General features: G+C 43.6%; 1 protein-coding gene across 6 annotated transcripts in view; it reads left to right on the top strand.

Annotated features, from left to right (window-relative positions):
• Positions 1–22,097, top strand: part of LOC141133494 (uncharacterized) — a 62,710-nt gene that overhangs the window by 15,587 nt on the left and 25,026 nt on the right. For 2 of the 6 annotated variants that reach the window (XM_073622899.1, XM_073622904.1), the window contains exons 2-5: positions 7,443–7,532; positions 8,776–8,928; positions 15,916–16,127; positions 18,187–18,325. In XM_073622899.1, coding sequence (XP_073479000.1) covers positions 15,925–16,127; positions 18,187–18,325 — 342 coding nt within the window. In that variant the 5' untranslated portion in view covers positions 7,443–7,532; positions 8,776–8,928; positions 15,916–15,924. Of the gene's footprint in view, positions 1–1,934; positions 2,412–7,442; positions 7,533–8,775; positions 8,929–15,915; positions 16,128–18,186; positions 18,326–22,097 lie in introns of those variants that run through there. The other 4 variants (XM_073622900.1, XM_073622902.1, XM_073622901.1 and 1 more) reach the window with 4 other exon arrangements.

Below are 22,097 nucleotides of genomic sequence, written 5' to 3'. Positions count from 1 at the left end.
TAAATCTATCCCGTATTTTGTAGACGCTATAACTTTTGCGCAAACCAATCAATATACGCTTATCGCAATTTTTTTTTACCAAAAATATGTAGAAGAATACATATCGGCCTAAACTGAGGAAAAAATTTGTTAAAAAAAAAAAAATTGGATATTTATTATAGCAAAAAGTAAAAAATATTGTGTTTTTTCAAAATTGACCCTCTTCTTTTGTTTATAGCGCAATAAATAAAAACCGCAGAGGTGATCAAATACCACCAAAAGAAAGCTCTACTTGTGGGGAAAAAATGATAAAAATTTAATTAAGGTGCAGTGTAACACGACTGCGCAATTGTCATTCAAAGTGCGACAGCGCTGAAAACTGAAAAATGGCTTGGGCAGGAAGGGGGTGTAAGTGCCCTGTATTGAGGTGGTTAAAAACATGCGAGAGCACAATGTGTTTTCAAATTCTCAGCTATGAAATCCTCAGTAGTAGTATGTTTGTAAAAATACTATCCAGGTCAGATCCAAAAAGAGGGGAACTTGTGGCTCACCAATGTCCCAACCCCCCCCCCCCCCCCAAAAAAAAAATATTAGAAGGGCAGAGAGGCAAAAAAAGAGCCTGAAGACCCACTGGGGCCAGAGAAGAAAAAGCCCTGTAAAACGTAAAAAAGTTCTATAAGTGTGTGCAGAAACTAGAGAAATGGGCAAGTTGCGTAAACAAATTGCATTTTATAATATTTTAAACATGTAAGAAATGCTAAATACCTGTTGAGGGTACGTACTGTCACCAGAATATGGAAAGTTAGGTTGTGGAAAGATATTAGCCACAGCTACAATGGGGGTGAAAAGTAGAAATAAAGATTATAAAATATTACTACCTATTTATGGTTGAGAAGATATTAATATACTATTATTTTATGGGCATTATTAAGACTATTAAGCCATATTGTATATATAAGGCATAGCATAATATTACAATTTATATTATTTTAATATTTGTATTTGTTGTAGTTATATATTTTAATTTTAAATGCCCATATATATATAAACATTAAAAGAGTGAATAAATGGGAAGGATGAGCAAGGTTCTATTCGTGGTAAGCAGGGAGTGGCATTCATAGCATGACAAAACATGTATCCAGCTTAAAAAGATTAAGTTCCAGGCTGTCAGGGAGGTGTTGAAGATAGTTCCTACCTTGAGTTGATTCGCTTGTGACCACTCGCCTCGACATCCAACAAACAAGTGAGATGGATGTGAGCGCGAGTGGACACACAGGTTTATATTTCCCTCCCTCCCTCCCCAATCAGCTGTTAAAAGCACAGCTGATAAGGTGGAGATGGGAGGGAAACAGGGCTGATTAACCCGGCTCCCCGAGCGGTGCGCGCGCCGCTCCGTCTTGGCGCGCCCACGTGATCGCTGCACGCCGGAACGAAGTGACGCCCACTACGCCTGCCGACACGCAGAGCTTCATCAGCGGACTGCGCATGTCCACCGGGCGAAGCAAGATGGAGGTTCGGCGCAGTAAAAACAAGCGCCTGCAACCCCACATAGTGCCGCCATGGGTTCAATGCATCCAGGTGGCTTTGCGTGCCGGGCGATCCTCAGGATAGGCCCATGTCCAAATGAGGGATGGAAACAGGGGAGGAAAAAGGGCAAGCACACCCCCTGGAGGGCTGACATTATAATAAGGATTATGTTGTATTTGTTAATTAATAAAAAGGATTTCTATAAGGGGAGAAAGAGAAAAAACATTTAGTATGGAAAGAATACAGGCATTACAGTACACATAAAATGCAATTGGGAAATATTTTAAGTAAATAATATACAGAGATTTGTACATATGAATACAGATACAACAAATAAGCAACAACACACTGACAGAAAATGATATAACTCATAATGATTAGTGTTGGCAGCTGCATGTACACACACCTAACTAGGTGTGTATGTATATGCAGATTTCCCCACAAAAACTGATTCACGGGAGGCGAAACAGGATATCTAGTATATATGGGTTGACATTGGCATTGCTTCTCCATTCCTCCAGAGGAAAAACTCTCGAGAAATGGCTTGAAGCAAATGGCTTCATTCAAGCCTGGCGGTTGTGTCGCCTTTAATCTATGGATCCAGCGTAGTTCTATCTGGAGAAGGGATTTATTCCAATCCCCTCCCCTAGGATTGGGGTGTATGCAATCTAAAATGAGGAACGTGATCTTTGGAAACCTGCCATTATGTACGATCCTAGTATGTCGACCAAGAGGGAGATCTGGATCGCACACTTGCATGCTCCTCACATGCCTATAGGCCCTTCTCGAGAACTCCAATTTGGTTTTCCCAATCTAAAAGCAGTTACACTCACAGAGTAACATATACACTACTCCAAACGTCTTGCAATTAGCGAAATGTCTCAAACGGAAAGTCTGCCCATTAGGTAAGATCGGGTTTTTTTGGGTAAGCATGAACTTACAATAGTGGCATGTGCCACACATGTAAGTTCCTTTATATTTACAGTGATCTTTCCTGTTTTCCCCTTTAAACTCGCTGCTAACGATTTTATCTCTAACAGAGACTGCTCTTTTGAATGTGAATAAGGGTTTTTCAGTCACAAATTGTCCCAAAGATGAGTCTAATGTAAGCATGTGCCAGTGTTTTTCCACGATGTTTTTAACTTGTTTTTGTTGATTTGTGTACCGTGTGATTATTCTTAGGGGGTTGGCTTCATTTTTTGTTTTTTGTGAATACAAAAGTTTGTTTCTCGATTGCATGGATGCCTGTTGATAAGATCTCGTAAGAGAGGCGTGTGAGTAACCTCTCAGTAATAATCGATCACGTAACTTGTCTGCCTCTATCTTAAAAATTATGTCATCGGTGCAGTTCCGTCTCACCCTAAGGAATTGACTATATTGTATTGAGTCTATAAGAGCTTTCGGGTGAAAGCTTGTGGCATGCAATATCGTATTTCCGGATGTGGATTTTCTATAGAGTTTACTGAGAAAGGAACCTCCTTCCCCTCTATAGATTTCCACATCTAGAAATGTGATGCGTTGCTCATTGTGGGACATTGTGAAGCTTAAATTAAAGTCATTTCTATTCATTCTTGAGAGACATTGTTTCAGCATTTCCTGTGGCCCCTCCCAGACGATAAAGACGTCGTCAATGTATCGGTACCACCCCGGAATGTGGTCCCTATACATTGACATAGCCTCATCCGTCAGGAACATTTCCTCCCACTCCCCCAGGTACAGGTTGGCGTACGATGGGGCACAACAAGTCCCCATCGCAAACCCCTGCACCTGGAGGTAGTGGGAGCCATTGAACATAAATATATTGTGCTCCAGGATGGACTCCAACAAGGAGATGATGAATTCACCATATACAGGGTCTACATTCTCATCACTTTGTAAAATGTGTTTAATGGCTGCTATGCCCTTACTGTGAGGGATAGAGCTATATAGAATTTCGACGTCTATTGTAGCTAAGATAGCATGTTCGGGAATGCATAGGTCGTCTATGATTTGCAAAAAGTGTGATGTATCTTTTACATAGGATGGTTTAGCCCTTTCTTAAGTACCTCAACCTAACACAGTAACCATTGATTCTGTTGACACTTTTTCTAATGACCCTTCTTTTTTAGAGAAGATTTTGGCGGGCGTTCAGCCCTCACAACACAACCCCAACTTATACACACAGGTGGCACAGCTGGTTTGGACAACACTGATACACATAGTGGAATTGATCTGAATATCATCAATCTTTCCACACGTCAGCTATCTGAGGATGAGATAACGGTACTTACGAAAGGACTAAACTTCTGTCCAAGTCAAGACCTTGACAGATTTGAGATGTATAAGGACCTTCAACTCTTTGTTCGTAAACTAATTTTAAAAAAACTTTATCAAAAACAGGAGACATCCATCGATCGGACCCCACGAGAAAGCCAGACGCTCAATCAGCTGGTTTCACTTCTGGAGGAGAGCGACCCGGCCGATCTTATCGACCGAGTCGACCTCCAACAGGTCTTGGAATCAGTGGAAAGACAAAGCGAAACTCCCAAAGCCAACAGGTCAACATTAAAAAAGAAGTCTGACTTCTGCCCAGCACCCAGTACCAACTCAAATGCACAGTATTTTTGAGTTTGGCCAATAGGGATCTGGAAAAATTGTAAACACTTATGAAAAATCCAGCAAATTTAAGTAAGAATGAAATGTCCGCTTTAAAACAACTTTCGGACACTAACCAAATTGTTATAAAACCCTCGGATAAGGGCGGTAATGTTGTCTTGTTGGGCAACGAGAAATACATCAATATGTACCCACCTTTTATACACATTCAAAAATCTGCAAGAACGATAAAGATCCTCCTGGAAGACCTATCATATCCGGGGTAGGCACAATCAGTGAGACTGCCAGCAAATTGATCAATGACTTTTTAAAACCGTATGTTATGGCCTTAATAAGAGCGGTAATGTTGTCCTGTTGGACAGCGAGAAATACATCAACATGTGCAACCAGATACTTAAAAATCCAGATTGGTACCGACAGATGCCACCCAGCATCATCGAGAAGTACAATAGGGAATTTTATACATTAATCGACACCTCTTTCTCTAACAATACAATAACTAAACAATTATGGAATTTTGTTATGAATAATGTCCCTCAAGTAACCACCTTTTATACACTTCCAAAAATCGACAAGAACGATAAAGATCCTCCCAGAAGACCTATCATATCCGGGGTAGGCGCAATCAGTGAGAATGCTAGCAAATTGATCAATGACTTTTTAAAACCGTATGTTATGGCTTTGCCATCCTATGTAAAAGATACATCACACTTTTTGCAAATCATAGACGACCTATGCATTCCCGAACACGCTATCTTAGCTACAATAGACGTTGAAATGCTATATAGCTCTGTCCCTCACAGTAAGGGCATAGCAGCCATTAAACACATTATACAAAGAGATGAGAATGTAGACCCTGTATATGGTGAATTCATCATCTCCTTATTGGAGTTCATCCTGGAGCACAATATATTTATGTTCAATGGCTCCCACTACCTCCAGGTGCAGGGGGTTGCGATGGGGACTTGTTGTGCCCCATCGTACGCCAACCTGTACCTGGGGGAGTGGGAGGAAATGTTCCTGACGGATGAGGCTATGTCAATGTATATGGACCACATTCGGGGGTGGTACCGATACATTGACGACATCTTTATCGTTTGGGAGGAGCCACAGTAAATGCTGAAACAATGTCTCTCAAGAATGAATAGAAATGACTTTAATTTAAGCTTCACAATGTCCCACAATGAGCAACGCATCACATTTCTAGATGTGGAAATCTATAGAGGGGAAGGAGGTTCCCTTCTCAGTAAACTCTATAGAAAACCCGGAAATACGATATTGCATGCCACAAGCTTTCACCCGAAAGCTCTTATAGACTCAATACCATATAGTCAATTCCTTAGGATGAGATGAAACTGCACCAATGACACAATTTTTAAGATAGAGGCAGACAAGTTACGTGATCGATTATTACTGAGAGGTTACTCACATGCCTCTCTTAAAAGATCTTATGAACACGCATCCATGCAATCGAGAAAAAAACTTTTGTATTCACAAAAACCAAAAAATGAAGCAAACCCCCTATGAATAATCACACGGTACACAAATCAACAACAAGTTGTGGAAAACATTGTGGAAAAACATTGGCACATGCTTACATTAGACTCATCTTTGGAACAATTTGTGACTGAAAAATCCTTATTCACATTCAAAAGAGCAGTCTCTGTTAGAGATAAAATCGTTAGCAGTGAGTTTAAAGGGGAAAACAGGAAAGATCACTTACATGTGTGGCACATGCCACTATTGTAAGTTCATGCTTACCCAGTGGTCCATTATAATTAAGGCAAATTTCAGTAGCATGTAATGCAGAGGGTACACATCACTGGCCCACACACAGTGACAGGCACCCGCTGTGCACATCAGTCTTGTCCATCTTGCCCCCCTTGCCCCAGGTTCACATCCTCACAGATGCACACAGGCACCCCCTGAGTTCAGTTTTTTGTCCATCATGCACCCCTCCTCATCTTTCTAGCACACAGACAAGCAAAGCAGCAACTCCTCATTAACTCCTCACCTTCTAGTAAAATGATTACTCTGCAGCATTCCTAAGATAACAACAAGGTTAGCAGGACATAATTCAGACCGGACTATGGAAGCTGGGGAGTCAGGGGGAGGAACAGTATTAGTTAAGCCTTATCTGGCAGCAGTAATCCTTATGCCACACTCCAGACCTCCACTTCTCTATCAATCCCCCGGGGCATGGGTATTGCTGGGAACCATAGCACACAAGTTACTTCACCTGTGCCCGAAAATCAACAAATAGTCCCGGCGGAGTAATCATTGTGGTGCGGTTCCTGGCAATTACATGCCCCCAACGGATTGATATAGACAAGGGGACCGGGACTTTAGAATTATTGTCAGAAGCCGCTGCACAAGTTTTACTGCACTGCTGCCTGTTAAGGAAAAACTAGTTCTGTTCCTTCCTCAGCCCCCAGCTGCTGCCCAATAAGCATTAGCTCTTCTGTTCCTTCCCCCGATCCCAGCTGCCACAGTCCCATCTGAATGAATCATCTGTCCAGGTTCCAGGCAAACTGAAAACCGGACACGTGGTTCAAAATTAGTCAAAACCCGTACTGTCCGGGTGACAACCCTAAGCTCGGGAGCTGGGAGGGAGCCTCTCCTTAAGCAGTCATGGAGAGGTTTCCTGGAACAGGAGCTGGAGGAGACAGTTGGTCCGGAGTAAAGTCATTCAGGAAGGATCCAGGGCAGATGTTGGTGAGTGAAGAGATCTGGAAGAGACATGCCAGGGGAGCTGGATGTAGGGCTAGAGGGAGAGACTGTGGTCGTTTTGTGTCAAATCGATGCAGCCATGAGGGCAGGCAGGATTTGCAAATCAAACTTGCTGGGATCAGTAGTCCATCACATTTATTCTTCGAAAGTAAATCGGTTGCTGCCACAAAGGGTCATCAAGTAAATACACTGGGACTTATTCAGAGTGAGGCCTAGTCATGTTCTGACGGCGTGACAGGATTACTAGACTTGGATAGTAAAGTAGTGTGCTGGAGGAAGAAGTGTTCAAGGTAACAGGCTATCAAGTTTAGGGTCAGCCATCTTGTTCTACTGAGAAGTGTGACGCAGGTACTTTATTCTACAAGTACAATTTATCCTATGGGCATCCCATGTCCCTTTTCCCCAACCAAGTTCAATACCCTAATAAAAATAACAAAAACAAGTTTATTGACTGAAAAGTATGTCTAATGAAAAGTATGTCTAATACATCCACAAGATGTACTTGGCCTTAAAAAAGAAAACTGATGCAGCCAAGACATCAGAAGTACCATGCAATGCAATTGCAGTGAGTTTCCAGTGCATTCACTACTTTTGCATTACTTTTGTTGCAGTTTGATTTCAGCCCATTCAAAATGATCCGCACAGAACTACATGTGAATCGCACAGGAAAATGGAGTCTGGTTGTGAACCAGCCCTAAAAGGTAATTTCACTTTAACACCTTCTCCCCCCCCCCTCCTCTTCCACTTTTGGAATTTTTTTTGTTGGGGGGAGGGGGTATATAATTTTATCAGGTTCCTGCTTACACTTCTGCCCCAACTGCCTAGACCAGTGGTCTCCAAACTGCAGCCCGGGGGCACGGACACCAATGACAGGGCACTATTTCTCCCACTGACACCAACAATAGGGCACAGTTAACTCCCACTGGCAGCAGTTTGGCCCCCTAAAGTCTGAAGGACAGTAAACTGGCCATTTGTTTAGAAAGCTTGGAGATCCCTGGCCAAGACAATAGGAGCGGATGTTGTTCCCCCTCACCCACAAACACACACACTCCCTGCCTGCAACCTTCTGGGACATGTCACAGGTCCCAGGAGGATGCAGGCCCATTTACAGGTCTCAGGAGGCGGTGGGTCCATTCACAGTTCTCAGGAGGTTGCAGGTCCATTCACAGGCCCCAGGAGGCTGGGGGTCCATTGACAGGTCCCAGAAGGCTGCAGGTCTATTTACAGGTCCCAGAAGGCTGTGGGTCCATTCACAGGTCCCAGAAGGCTGTGGGTCCGTTTACAGGTCTCAGAAGGCTGCGGGTCCATTCACAGGTCTCAGAGGGCTGTGGGTCCATTCACAGGTCTCAGAAGGCTGTGGGTCCATTCACAGGTCCTAGAAGGCTGCGGGTCCATTTACAAGTCTTAGAAGGCCGCTAGTCCATTCACAGGTCCCAGAAGGCTGTGGGTCCATTCACAGGTCCCAGAAGGCTGCAGTCCATTCACAGGTCCTAGGAGGCTGTGGGTCCATTCACAGGTCCCAGAAGGCTGCGGGTCCATTCACAGGTCCCAGAAGGCTGCGGCCCATTCACAGGTCCCAGGAGGCTGCGGGTCCATTCACAGGTCCCAGAAGGCTGCGGGTCCATTTACAGGTCTCAGAAGGCTGCGGGTCCATTCACAGGTCCCAGAAGGCTGCGGGTCAATTCACAGGTCCCAGAAGGCTGCGGGTCCATTCACAGGTCCCAGAAGGCTGCAGGTCCATTCACAGGTCCCAGAAGGCTGTGGGTCCATTCACAGGTCCCAGAAGGCTGAAGGTCCATTTCATACACCCATATGGTGTCTTTTTTTGGCACTACACCTTTGTATATTTTATTTGCTTGGACTTTGTTGGTTTTAGTGTCAGCAGCTTAAATCTGAGTGGTTTAGCGCAGCAATTTCCTTTCTTGTTTTTCACAATCTCTACAGAGAGATTTCACCAATTAGTCACCGAGGAGGCACAAAGTCCACTGATTGCAGCCATCCTGTGAGAGAGAAAGAACGTTCCGAGAGAAGCAAAGTAACTCAGAATCTGCGATCAGCTGGTGTCTATCAGACTGTAATAGATCCGTTATTTTATATGTAAGTACAAGCTATTTGTATGGGATAATCTATATCAGTAGGTATCAGATGAACATCCCAGGGTTTATAGATGGACATCCCGGGGTTTATAGATGGACAACCCGGGGTTTATAGATGAACACCCTGGGGTTTATAGATGAAGACCCCGAGGTTTATAGATGGACACCCCGGGGTTTATAGATGGACATCCTGGGGTTTATAGATGAACACCCCAGGGTTTATAGATGGACATCCCGGGGTTTATAGATGGACACCCCGAGGTTTATAGATGGACATCCTGGGGTTTATAGATGAACACCCACGGGTTTAATAGATGGACACCCCGGGGTTTATAGATGAACACCCCAGGGTTTATAGATGGCCCCCCCGGGGGTTTGTAGATGGGCACCCCGGGGTTTATAGATGGACACCCCAGGGTTTATAGATGGACATCCCAGGGTTTATAGCTGGACACCCCAGGGTTTATAGATGGACAACCCGGGGTTTATAGATGGACACCCCAGGGTTTATAGATGGACACCCCAGGGTTTATAGATGAACACCCTGGGGTTTATAGAAGGACACCCTGGTGTTTATAGATGAACACCCTGAGGTTTATAGATGAACACCCTGAGGTTTATAGATGAACACCCCCAGGTTTATAGATGGACATCCCGGAGTTTATAGATGGACGTTCCGGGGTTTATAGATGAACATCCCGGGGGTTTATAGATGAACATCCCGATGTTTATAGATGGACACGGGTTTATAGATGAACACCCCGGGGTTTATAGATGGACATCCCAGGGTTTATAGATGAACACCCCAGGGTTTATAGACGAACATCCCGGGGTTTATAGATGGACACCCCAGGGTTTATAGATGAACATCCCCGGGTTTATAGATGGACACCCCGGGGTTTATAGATGGACACCCCGGGGTTTATAGATGAACATTCCAGGGTTTATAGATGGACATCCCGGGGTTTATAGATGAACAACCTGGGGTTTATAGATGGATATCCCGGGGTTTATAGATGAACACCCTGGGGTTTATAGATGGACACCCCGAGGTTTATAGATGAACATCCCGGGGTTTATAGATGGACATCCCAGGGTTTATAGATGGACATCCCGGGGTTTATAGATGGATATCCCGGGGTTTATAGATGAACATCCCGGGGTTTATAGATGGACATCCCGGGGTTTATAGATGGACACCCTGAAGTTTATTGGTGAACACCCCGAGGTTTATAGATGCACACCCCGGGGTTTATAGATGGACATCCCGGGGTTTATAGATGAACATCCCGGGGTTTATAGATGGACATCCCGGGGTTTATAGATGGACACCCTGAAGTTTATTGGTGAACACCCCGAGGTTTATAGATGCACACCCCGAGGTTTATAGATGCACACCCCGAGGTTTATAGATGGACATCCCGGGGTTTATAGATGAACATCCCGGGGTTTATAGATGGACATCCCGGGGTTTATAGATGGACACCCCGAAGTTTATTGGTGAACACCCCGAGGTTTATAGATGCACACCCCGAGGTTTATAGATGCACACCCCGAGGTTTATAGATGAACATCCCGGGGCTTATAGATGGACATCCCGGGGTTTATAGATGCACACCCCGAGGTTTATAGATGGACACCCCGAGGTTTATAGATGGACACCCCGAGGTTTATAGATGAACACACCAAAGTTTTGCAATGAACACACTGGGGTTTAGAGATATCCTCAAATCCTGGGAGGACAATCTACAGCCAATTTGTTTGAAAATGTCATACATAAAAAAAATGTTAAACTATTAGCAGCTTAAAGCAGTATTAAACCCAAAAGCAAACATTATTATATTGCAGCTTACCAATTCTTAGATGTAATGGCTGCATTCATATTCTTTTTTAGACGTTCTCTCTTCTATTTTCAACTGGTGATCCAGCCAGTAAGTCTGTTGTTTTTCAACAGAAAAACTCTCTTTCAGATGTATCAGTTTACTGGGATGAGACAAACAATTTAACACTGGCAGAGGTGCTTAAACTGATCAGCTTTTATTGATATAAAATCTATATCCTAAAAGGAGAAACAAATATTACTGTACCTGCTTATAAAGCTGGAGTCTGCCCTGAATTTGTTAGTGAATTTAAATCTGATAGTCCATCTAACACTCCCCCCCCCCCCGGCTGACAATGATCGCTGTCTGTGGTGTCCCCTGTGCTCCTTCATCCAGAGTGAGGGCGCACTAATACAGGAGGTATGTTACTGGTCAGATCACCAGGGGAAAACAGAGGAAAAAAAAGTCTAAAAAAGGAACTAATGCAGCCACCACATCTAATGATTGGTAAGCTGCAGTATATTAAATTGTTGGTTTCGGTTTAATACCACTACCCCTACTGCCCCCTATGGACCGGAGCAATTCTGACATTTCTGCTATAGACCTGTTTATTTAGCAATAACAAAAACTCAGGATAACAAAATAATACATAAACTGTTCCTTATATTTGATGAAATTCATTGAAAAAAAATTAATTAAAACAAAAAAAAAACCCAAAAAAAAATTTTTTCTACTCTGATTCTTTCACGCTGATGGTAATTCTTACAGCATCTGTGGTAGATCGCTTTTCAGAGGGTAGTATAGCAGCTACTGAGAGGCATTCAAACTATGCAACCCGAGATTAGTCAGACTGTAATGTTAGATTTAAGGTGGGCAGGGGGCGGTAAAATTGTGGTGCAGCAGCCTGTTTTACTGGCCCCTGGCTGCCAGTATCAATGAGCCCTCAGTTTGCAGACATACAATATTATTACTGTAGATTTAAAAAAATATATTTTATGCCAACCACATGTACATTTTTTATCTTCTTTAAAGTGGTTGTAAACCTTCACATATACCCAGTGAAGTGACTGGCCTCAGGTGACACACAGAGATTAACAAATCCTTCTACATAAGTTGTACCTGTTTATCTACAGCCATCTCTTCTCTACAGCCATTCAAAGTGCAGCAATTATAAAGCTTGTCTGTGCTGTCAGAAAAAAAGGGGCAGAGAGCTTACACTCTGCAGAGCTCAGTGAGGAGAGATCAGTAAGAGCTGATTGGAGGAAAGGGACACACCCCCTCTTCACACAGCACACAGGAACAGAGCCGAGGCTGTCAATCACAGGCTGTGTTCTGGAGATCCATCCCCTGTCACCATTTTTCTCTTGATGTCAGGAAAACTTGTCAGAAGTGACTGATGCTGATAGCAGAGGAAGGAAGCAGCAGACAGAAATGGCACTTAGTGCTCTGGATGGGGACAAGTACGCACTATAGAGGGATATGCTTTGTTCATATTTCATGTCTGAAGTTTACAGCCACTTTAAGTCAAAAGCTAATAAAAAAAAAACTATGAACAAGAAAAAAAAATCCTAAAATTTGTCCTGTTTAAAATTACAGCAAAATGATAGTTATTTACAAATGAAAGAGTTTTTTTCTTTTTAATTTCATATATTTTTTTTTTAACCACTTGCTGCTTGCCTACAGTAGTTTATTATTAGTATAGTGTCATGGCTGCATAAATTCCAGTATACGATGCATCCAGGAAAGTATTCACAGGGCTTCACTTTTTCCACATTTTTTTATGTTACAGCCTTATTCCAAAATGGATTAAATTTGTTATGTTCCTCAAAATTCTACAAACAATACCCCATAATGACAACATGAAAGAAGTTTGTTTGAAATCTTTGCAAATTTATTAAAAATTAAAAAATGATAAAAAATCCCATGTACATAAGTATTCACAGCCTTTCCTCAATACTTTTTTGAAGCACCTTTGGCACCAATTACAGCCTCATGTTTTTTGAGTATGATGCTACAAGCTTTGCACACCTATTTTTGGGCAGTTTCTCCCATTCTTCTTTGCAGGACCTCTCAAGCTCCATCAGGTTGGATGGGGAGCGTCGGTGCACAAACATTTTCAGATCTCTCCAGAGATGTTCAATCGGTGTCTGGGCTCTGGCTGGGCCACTTAGAGACATTCACAGAGTGTATACAAGTGCTTTGGATTACAATCATGTTTCTGGAACTAATTATGCTCGCAATCCAAGGTTTTACTGTATGCTTATTGGGATTTTTTTTTTTTTTTTTACAATTTAACCGTTTAAAATGTTTTTATTACAAATATTTTTTTTTTTAATCAAATCTGTTGGGGGATAGGGGGCTTTGGTGAGTTTTCAGGGGTCTAAACAGACCGCTGACATCTCCCCTTTGAGACAGGGGAAGGGGCTGAGGACACAGATTCCCCAGTCCCTTTCTCAGCAGCCTCAGCTGCACTGAAGATGAAGGAACAGGAGACAGAGGCTCCTCTTCATTCATAAACTGAAGTTTACAATGGTCAGTGACAGTGAATGAATTGACAGTCAGTAATCACTGACTCTGTTCATTCGGAAAAGGAAGGAGTCGGTAAATGACAGATTTACAGGCTCCTTCCTCCACTCTCCATCCTGACAGATCTGGGAGACAAGAGGGGGCGGAGAAGCACAGGGGAGGACACGGAGGGGGAGCACAAAGGGGGACCGGAGGAACATGGAGGGGGACATGGATGGGGAGCACACTGGTTTGATCGGAGGAGCAAAGAGGAGGACACGGTGGGGGAGCACAGAGGGGGACCTTAGAAGCACGGAGGACATGGAGGAGGAGCACAGAGGGGGACCGGAAGAGCACGGAGGAGGATATGGAGGGGGAGCACAGAGGGGGACCAGAGGAGCATGGAGGAGGACATGGAAGGGGAGCACAGAGGGAGACTTAAGGAGCACAGAGGGGGAGCACAAAGCACAGAGGAGGACACGGAGGGGGAGCACAGAGTGGGACTGGAGGAGCACAGAGGGGGACCACAGAGGGGGACCAGAAGAGCACGGAGGAGGAGCACAGAGGGGGACTGGAGGAGCACGGAGGAGGACATGGAGGGGGAGCACAGAGGGGTTCCAGACGAGGACACGGAGGTGGAGCACAGAGGGGGACCAGAGGAGCATGGAGGAGGACATGGAGGGGGGGCACAGAGGGGGACTGGAGGAGCACAAAGGAGGAAATGGAGGGGAAGCACAGAGGGAGACCAGAGGAGCACGGAGGAGGACACGGGGGAGGAGCACGGAGGAGGACACAGAGGAGGAGCACAGAGGGGGACTGGAGGAGCACAGAGGAGGACACGGAGGGGGAGCACAAAGGGGGACCAGAGGAGCACGGAGGGGGAGCATGGAGGAGGACACAAGGAGGAGCACAGAGGGGGACCGAAGAAGCACGGAGGAGCACTAAGAAGGAGGAGCACAGATGGGGAATGGAGGAGCACGGAGGGGGACCAGAGGAGCACGGAGGAGGACACAGGGGGGTGCACGGAGGAGGACACAGAGGAGGAGCACAGAGGGGGACCGGAGGAGCACAGAGGGGGACCGGAGGAGCACAGAGGAGGACACGGAGGAGGAGCACAGAGGGGGACCGGAGGAGCACAGAGGAGGACACGGAGGAGGAGCACAGAGGGGGACCGGAGGAGCACAGAGGAGGACACGGAGGAGGAGCACAGAGGGGGACCGGAGGAGCACAGAGGAGGACACGGAGGAGGAGCACAGAGGGGAACCGGAGGAGCATGGAGGAGGACTAGGAAGGGGTGCACAGATGGGGAATGGAGGAGCATGGAGGGGGACCAGAGGAGCACGGAGGAGGACACGGAGGAGGAGCACGGAGAAGGACACAGAGGAGGAGCACAGAGGGGGACTGGAGGTGCACGGAGGAGGACATGGAGGGGGAGCACAGAGAGGGACCGGAGGAGCAGGGGGGGAGGACCAGAGTAGACTCAGGGAGCAGCGGAGCACCCGGAGGAGAACCTGGGGAGCCAAAGGAGGACACAGGGGACAGTCAGGTTGATTGGTGCAGGCAGTTACAACCACCGATCTCCCTGTATACCTTTTTAATAAAGCAGCAGAAAGTGGTGGGGGGGGGGGGAGAAGGAGAAGCAGCTGTCAGCTGTTTTATTAAAAGGTATACAGGGAGATCGGAGCTTGTAACTGCCCACACTGTTCATCTGTGAGGCTGCCCCGGCCCCTCTGCTACGCTGAGGACGCAGGTATTTCGGGTCAAATATCAGAGCATTTGCATGCATACTAGTATCGGTGCAACCCTAGCTATAACTTTCAGGCAAACCAATCAATATACTGTACACTTATTGGGATTTATTTTTATCAAAGACATGTAGCAAAATGCATTTTAGCCAAAAATTTGGAAGAAATTAGATTTTTTATTATTATTATTATTGTTATTGGATATGTTTTATAACAGAAAGTAAAAAATATATTGTTTTTTTTTTCAAAATGTTCAGTCTTTTTCTGTTTATATCGCAAAAAATAAAAAACCCAGTGGTGATCAAATACCACCAAAAGAAAGCTCAATTTGTGTGAAAAAAAATTATATAAACTTAATTTCAGTACAGTGTTGCATGTCTGCTCAATCGCCAGTTAAAGTAGCGCAGTGCTGAATAGCAAAAAAATCCTGGTCATAAGGGGGATAAAATCTTCAGGAGAGAAGGGAGTGACTGCTGGGTGTAGGATCCTCTAAACTTGCCCATCATGAATGGGGGAGTGGGGCGCAGTTTGGCATCTTTGCCCTGGGCGCTGGATGACCTTGTCCCAGCACTGAGCTCAAGTGCATAAAGGCCGGTCACTGCTGTTCTCTCTCCTTGTGCAAGATGACTGGTCTTGTCTCCGCCCCCTCCTGTATATTTCTTTGGTGGGTGGAGCCTGCTGGGCCCCTCCCACAGCTCTGCCCTCTGCACAGACTATGTACAGCACAGTGATGATGTCACGGCTACTTTTATATTGTAATATCTGGGGTTCCAAAGGCATTTGGTTCTCACAAAGTGGATCTTTAACCTTTGTGGAATATATTTAAATAAAGGTTTTTGTGGCCTGAGTTTAGCTTTGAAACTTTTACTTATTTGTCTTTGTATAGTTATTATTTTTCTGTTCTCATTTTCCCAACAGAAAACCATCATGGCGTCTGGCAGGTTACGGGTGGCGGTGATCGGCGCTGGAGGTGCGGGACTCTGTAGCGCCCGTCACATCCTCTCCCGACCTGAGACTTTCGAACCTCCCGTGGTGTTGGAGATGACGGGACAAGTAGGGGGGACCTGGGTGTACACGGGAGAGGTGAAGAGCGGGGCACACATCCACTCCAGCATGTACAGAGACCTGAAGTAAGATCCCATGGAGGCCAGTATGTGCTATAGTAGGCATGTATAGTAATGAATCGAAATTCGGCCGAATTTTGTATCTTTCAGACATTCAGAAGCACTTGAATGTTCAAAGAAAAATGTAACGAATTTCAACTAATGCGAAAGAAATTATAATGAAAATAACAAATGAATTTGCCATAATTCATCACAGGTCTAATGAAACAGCAGGTCGACTTGTAATGGCATAATGAATGTCCCGCATTTAATCGCATCGATTATTCTGTTAGTGAACAACAGAGCAAGTGGAAAGGAATGGATCTATCTGAGTTACAGTTTTCTAGTCCAATCAGTTGATTCCTTTTGGGTTAGGGGCTGGATTACTGGCATGAAGTAAATCAAACGACTTTCTGTATTACAAATCGTTATCACGAATATACATAAATAAACAAATTATCCGAAAATGAAACAATTAACCACCTAAGGACCGAGCCTCTTTTTGAGATGTGTTGTTAACAAGTTTAAAAACATTTTTTTTTGCTAGAAAATTTCTTAGAACCCCCAAACATTATACATTTTTTTCTAACACCCTAGAGAATAAAATGGCGGTCATTGCAATACTTTCTGTCACACCATACTTGCGCAGCAGTCTTACAAGCGCACTTTTTTTGGAAAAAATACACTTTTTTGAATTAAAAAATAAGTAAACAGTAAAGTTAGCCTAATTTTTTTTATATTGTGAAAGATAATGTTACGCTGAGTAAATTGATACCCGACGTGTCACGCTTCAAAATTGCGCCCGCTTGTGGAATGGCGACAAACCTTTACCCTTAAAAATCTCCATAGGTGACGTTTAAAAAATTCTACAGGTTGCATGTTTTAAGTTACAGAGGAGGTCTAGGGCTAGAATTTTTGCTCTCTCTCTACCGATTGCGGCGATACCTCACATGTGTGGTTTAAACACTTTTTTCATATATACTCACATATGCGTTCGCTTCTGCACACGAGTTCGGCAGGACGGGGCGCGTTTAAAAGTTTTTTTTTTTCTTATTTATTTTACCTTTTATTTATTTTTTTACACTGTTTTGTTTTTTTTTTTTTTTTTAAATTGTGTCACTTTTATTCCTATTTCAAGGAATGTAAACATCCCTTGTAATAGAAAAAAGCATGACAGGACCTCTTAAATATGAGATCTGGTGTCAAAAAGACCTCAGATCTCATATTTACACTTAAATGTAATAAAATGTAATAAATGTAATAAAAAAAATAAAAAAAATAAATTTGTAATAAAAAAGAAAAAAAAAAGGCCCTTTAAGAGCTATGGGCGGAAGTGACGTTATGACGTCGCTTCCGCCCCGCATTGTTATGGAGACGGGTGAGGGCCATCTTCCCCTCCATGCCCAGCAAGATCCGATGGCCTCCGCCGCTGCCGATGGCTCCGGTAAGCGGCGTAGGGCACCGGAGGGCGGCCCCACTGCCGCCGCCGATAAAAGTGATCTTACAGCGAATCCGCCGCAGAGACCACTATTATCGGAAACTGGACCGCCGGCCGAACAAGACAATAACGGGATTATGGCAGCTAGCTGCTGCCATAACAACAATATCCCCCTTGAAATAAAACGCATCCATTTTTTTCGACCTGCTACCCAACAATGATAGGTATGGCAGAGCAATCGGTAAGCTGCTATATGTTGCCACTGTGACAAGACCAGACATAGCCGCAGCAGTGGGCATACTATTCAGGAAAGTTTCTCCCTGTCAGCATGACTGGAATGGGCACAAGGCCAGATTCAACCCAGGAGGAAAAAAGGCCCTCCCACCACCATCACCATTCCTTACACAAATGACATCAGAAGGTATACTCGCCAGCGCCCCCACTCTACAAGAGGCACTGGCATTCTCCCTTACGAAAACTGATAAGTACAGATACTACACTAGATCTTAGCCAAAATATTTCTACCTTCTTTGTAGAACCTTGAGCTAAATTACAGAACAATCCAGCACATTACCCACCATTTAATAATAGAATGTCATTTTCATGATGGATCATTCATCTGTATTATCAATATGTTTTCACTTACAGTACCAACCTACCTAAAGAGATCATGGAGTTCCCTGATTTTGCCTTTGACCCGTCCCTGCCATCCTTCATGCACCACTCCGAAGTCCTGAAATACCTGGAGGACTATACGGACAGGTTCTCCATCCGACCGCACATCAAGGTGAGAAGCGGGGATGCCTATGTAAAAAGTTTCAATGATTATATTGGACAGGTACTTAGCACACATACTTGAACATTTTCATCCCCTTATAAATATGAAGCGGTGTTCAGGTATGTTGTCACTGATGTGAACAGTGCCTTGCAAAAGTATTCACCCCCCTTGGCATTTTTCGTGTTTTGATGCCTCACAACCTGGAATTAACATGGATTGTTTGAGGATTTGCATCATTTAATTTACAGAACATGCCCAAAAATGTGAAGATTTTTTTTTTTTTTTTTATTGAGAAGCAAACAACAAATAGGACAAAATAACAGAAAACGTCAATGTGCATAACTATTCCCCCCCTAAAGTCAATACTTTGTAGAGCCACCTTTTGCGGCTATCACAGCTCCAAGTCCCTTTGGAATAGTCTCTATGAGCTTGCCACATCTTACCACTGGGACTTTTGCCCATTCCTCCTTGCAAAACTGCTCTAGCTCCTTCAAGTTGGATGGTTTGCGCTTGTGAACAGCGATCTTTAAGTCTGACCACAGATTTTCTATTGGATTGAGGTCTGGGCTTTGACTAGGCCATTACAACACATTTATGCCCCGTACACACGGTCGGACATTGATTGGACATTCCGACAACAAAATCCTAGGATTTTTTCCGATGGATGTTGGCTCAAACTTGTCTTGAATACACACGATCGGAAATTCCGACAACGGATTTTGTTGTCGGAAAATTTTATAGCCTGCTCTCAAACTTTGTGTCGGAAAATCTGATGGAAAATGTGTGATAGAGCCTACACACGGTCGGAATTTCCGACAACAAGGTCCTATCACACATTTTCCGTCGGAAAATCCGACCGTGTGTACGGGGCATTACATGTTTCCCCTTAAACCACTCAAGTGTTGCTTTGGCAGTGTGTTTGGGGTCATTGTCCTGCTGGAAGGTGAACCTCCGTCCTAGCCTCAAATCACACACAGAGTGGTACAGGTTTTGCTCAAGAATATCCCGGTATTTAGCACCATCCATCTTTCCCTCAACTCTGACCAGTTTCCCAGTCCCGACTGCTGAAAAACATCCCCACAGCATGATGCTGCCACCACCATGTTTCACTGTGGGGATGGTGTTCTTTGGGTGATGTGATGTGTTGGGTTTGTGCCAGGCATAGCGTTTTCTTTGATGGCCAAAAAGTTCAATTTTAGTCTCATCAGACCAGAGCACCTTCCTCCATACATTTTGGGAGTCTCCCACATGCCTTTTTGCAAACTCAAAACCTGCCATTTTGTTTTTTGCTGAAAGTAATGGCTTTCTTCTGGCCACTCTGCCATAAAGTCCAACTCTATGGAGCGTACGGCTTATTGTCCTCCTATGTACAGATACTCCAGTCTCTGCTGTGGAACTCTGCAGCTCCTCCAGGGTTACCTTAGGTCTCTGTGCTGCCTCTCTGATTAATGCCCTCCTTGCCCGGTCCGTGAGTTTTGGTGTGCGGCCGTCTCTTGGCAGGTTTTTTGTTGTGCCATGTTCTTTCCATTTGGTTATGATAGATTTGATGGAGCTCCTAGGGATCATCAAAAATTTTGATATTTTTTTATAACCTAACCCTGACTTGTACTTCTCAACAACATTGTCCCTTACTTGTTTGGAGAGTTCCTTGGTCTTCATGGCAGTGTTTGGTTAGTGGTGCCTCTTGCTTAGGTGTTGCAGCCTCTGGGGCCTTTCAAAAAGGTGTGTGTATATATGTAATGACAGATCATGTGACACTTAGATTGCACACAGGTGGACATCATTTCACTAATTATATGACTTCTGGAGGTCATTGGTTGCACTGGAGCTTTTTATGGGCTTCATAACAAATGGGGTGAATACATACGCACATGCCAATTATCAGTTTTTTATTTCTGAAAAATAGTTTTATGTATATATTTTTCTAATTTTATTTCACCAACTTAGACTATTGTGTTCTGATCCATCACATATAATTCAGATTAAAAAAAAACATTGAACTAAAGGCTGTGATGTAACAAAATAGGTAAAAAGCCAAGGGGATGAATACTTTTGCAAGGCACTGTAGCTATAGTAAATATGGATCAGTGTTCAGTTATGTTGTCATTGATGTGTAGCTATAATAAATACAGAGCAGGGTTCAGGTATGTCATCATGTGTACAGTACCTATAACCAAAACCTTTGTTGTTCAATTTTCAATTTTTTTGCTGTTTGTGTATCTACTGAGGAGAATTGTTTATCCTGGTCACCATTCTTACTGGGACAGAAAGTGATGGGAGTTCCAAAATATTACAATTGTCATCAACACAGGAGGTGAGGGGGAATCGTCCAATGGGGACACCTAGTGACAGTTGTTTAAGAGGGGGGCTATGGAAAGTTTTCTTTCCACTTTCTGTTGTGTTGCCAATAGAGGAAGAAAAGGGGAATCACCTAGGATTTGCTATGTTATAGGGAACATCTAGAAACATTATTTGTGCCTAAGCAGAATTGAATTTCTCCTGAAAAATACAGTGGATATAAAAAGTCTACACACCCCTGTTAAAATGTCAGGTTTCTGTGATGTAAAAAAATGGAGACAAAGATAAATAATTTTATAACTATTTCCACTTTTAATGTAACTTATGAACTGTACAACTCAGTTGAACAACAAACTAAAATCTTTTAGGTGGAGGGAAGTAAAAAAAATAAATAAAATAATATGGTTGCATAAGTGTGCACACCCTTAAAGTAATACTTTGTTGAAGCACCTTTTGATTTTATTACAGCACTCAGTCTTTTTTGGGTATGAGTCTATCATCATGGCACATCTTGATTGGCAATATTTGCCCACTCTTCTTTGCAAAAACACTCCAAATCTGTCAGATTGCAAGGGCTTCTCCTGTGCACAGCCCTCTTCAGATCACCCCACAGATTTTCAATGGAACTCAGGTCTGGGCTCTGGCTGGGCCATTCCAAAATTGTAATCTTCTTCTGGTGAAGCCATTCCTTTGGAGATTTGGATGTATTGCTTCGGGTCGTTGTCATGCTGAAAAATTAAGTTCCTCTTCATGTTCAGTTTTCTAGCAAAAGCCTGAAGGTTTTGTGCCAATATTGACTGGTATTTGGAACTGTTCATAATTCCCTCTACCTTGATTAAGGCCCCTGTTCCAGCTGAAGAAAAACAGCCCCAAAGCATGATGCTGCCACCACCATGCTTCACTGTGGGTATGGTGTTCTTTTGGTGGTGTGCAGTGCTGTTTTTGCACCCAACATATGTTTTGGAATTATGTCCAAAAAGTTCAACCTTGGTTTCATCAGACCAGAACACATTTTGCCCATTACTAGTATAAAGAATTAAATAAATACAAATTCCAATATACAGTATATCCCCTAGTTTGTAGATGCTATAACCATTGCTCAAACCAATCAATATACACTTACTGGGATTTTTTTTACCAAAAACATGTAGCAGAATACATATTGGCCAAAATTTATGAAGACATTCAATTTTTAAAATTTTTTTTGCTTGATATGTTTTATAGCAGAAAGTAAAAATATAGTTTTTTTTTCAAAATTGTCAGTCTTTTTAAAAAAAAAAAAAACACAGAGGTGATCAAATACCACCAAAAAGCTCTATTTGTGGGGGAAAAAAGGACATCAATTATAAATTTTATTTGTGTATAGTGTTGCATGGCCTCGCAATTGTCAGTTAAAGTAACACAGTGCCGTATCACAGAAAATGGCCTGGTCATGGGGGGGGGGGGGGGGAATCTTCCAGAGGTCAAGTGGTTGCTACCGCTT

Source organism: Aquarana catesbeiana, linkage group LG03 (genome assembly GCF_042186555.1).
Source record: "Aquarana catesbeiana isolate 2022-GZ linkage group LG03, ASM4218655v1, whole genome shotgun sequence".
NCBI classification, from domain to species: Eukaryota; Metazoa; Chordata; class Amphibia; order Anura; family Ranidae; genus Aquarana; species Aquarana catesbeiana.
The sequence above is the reverse complement of the archived record's forward strand: the minus strand, read 5'-3'. Positions and strand labels throughout refer to the sequence as shown.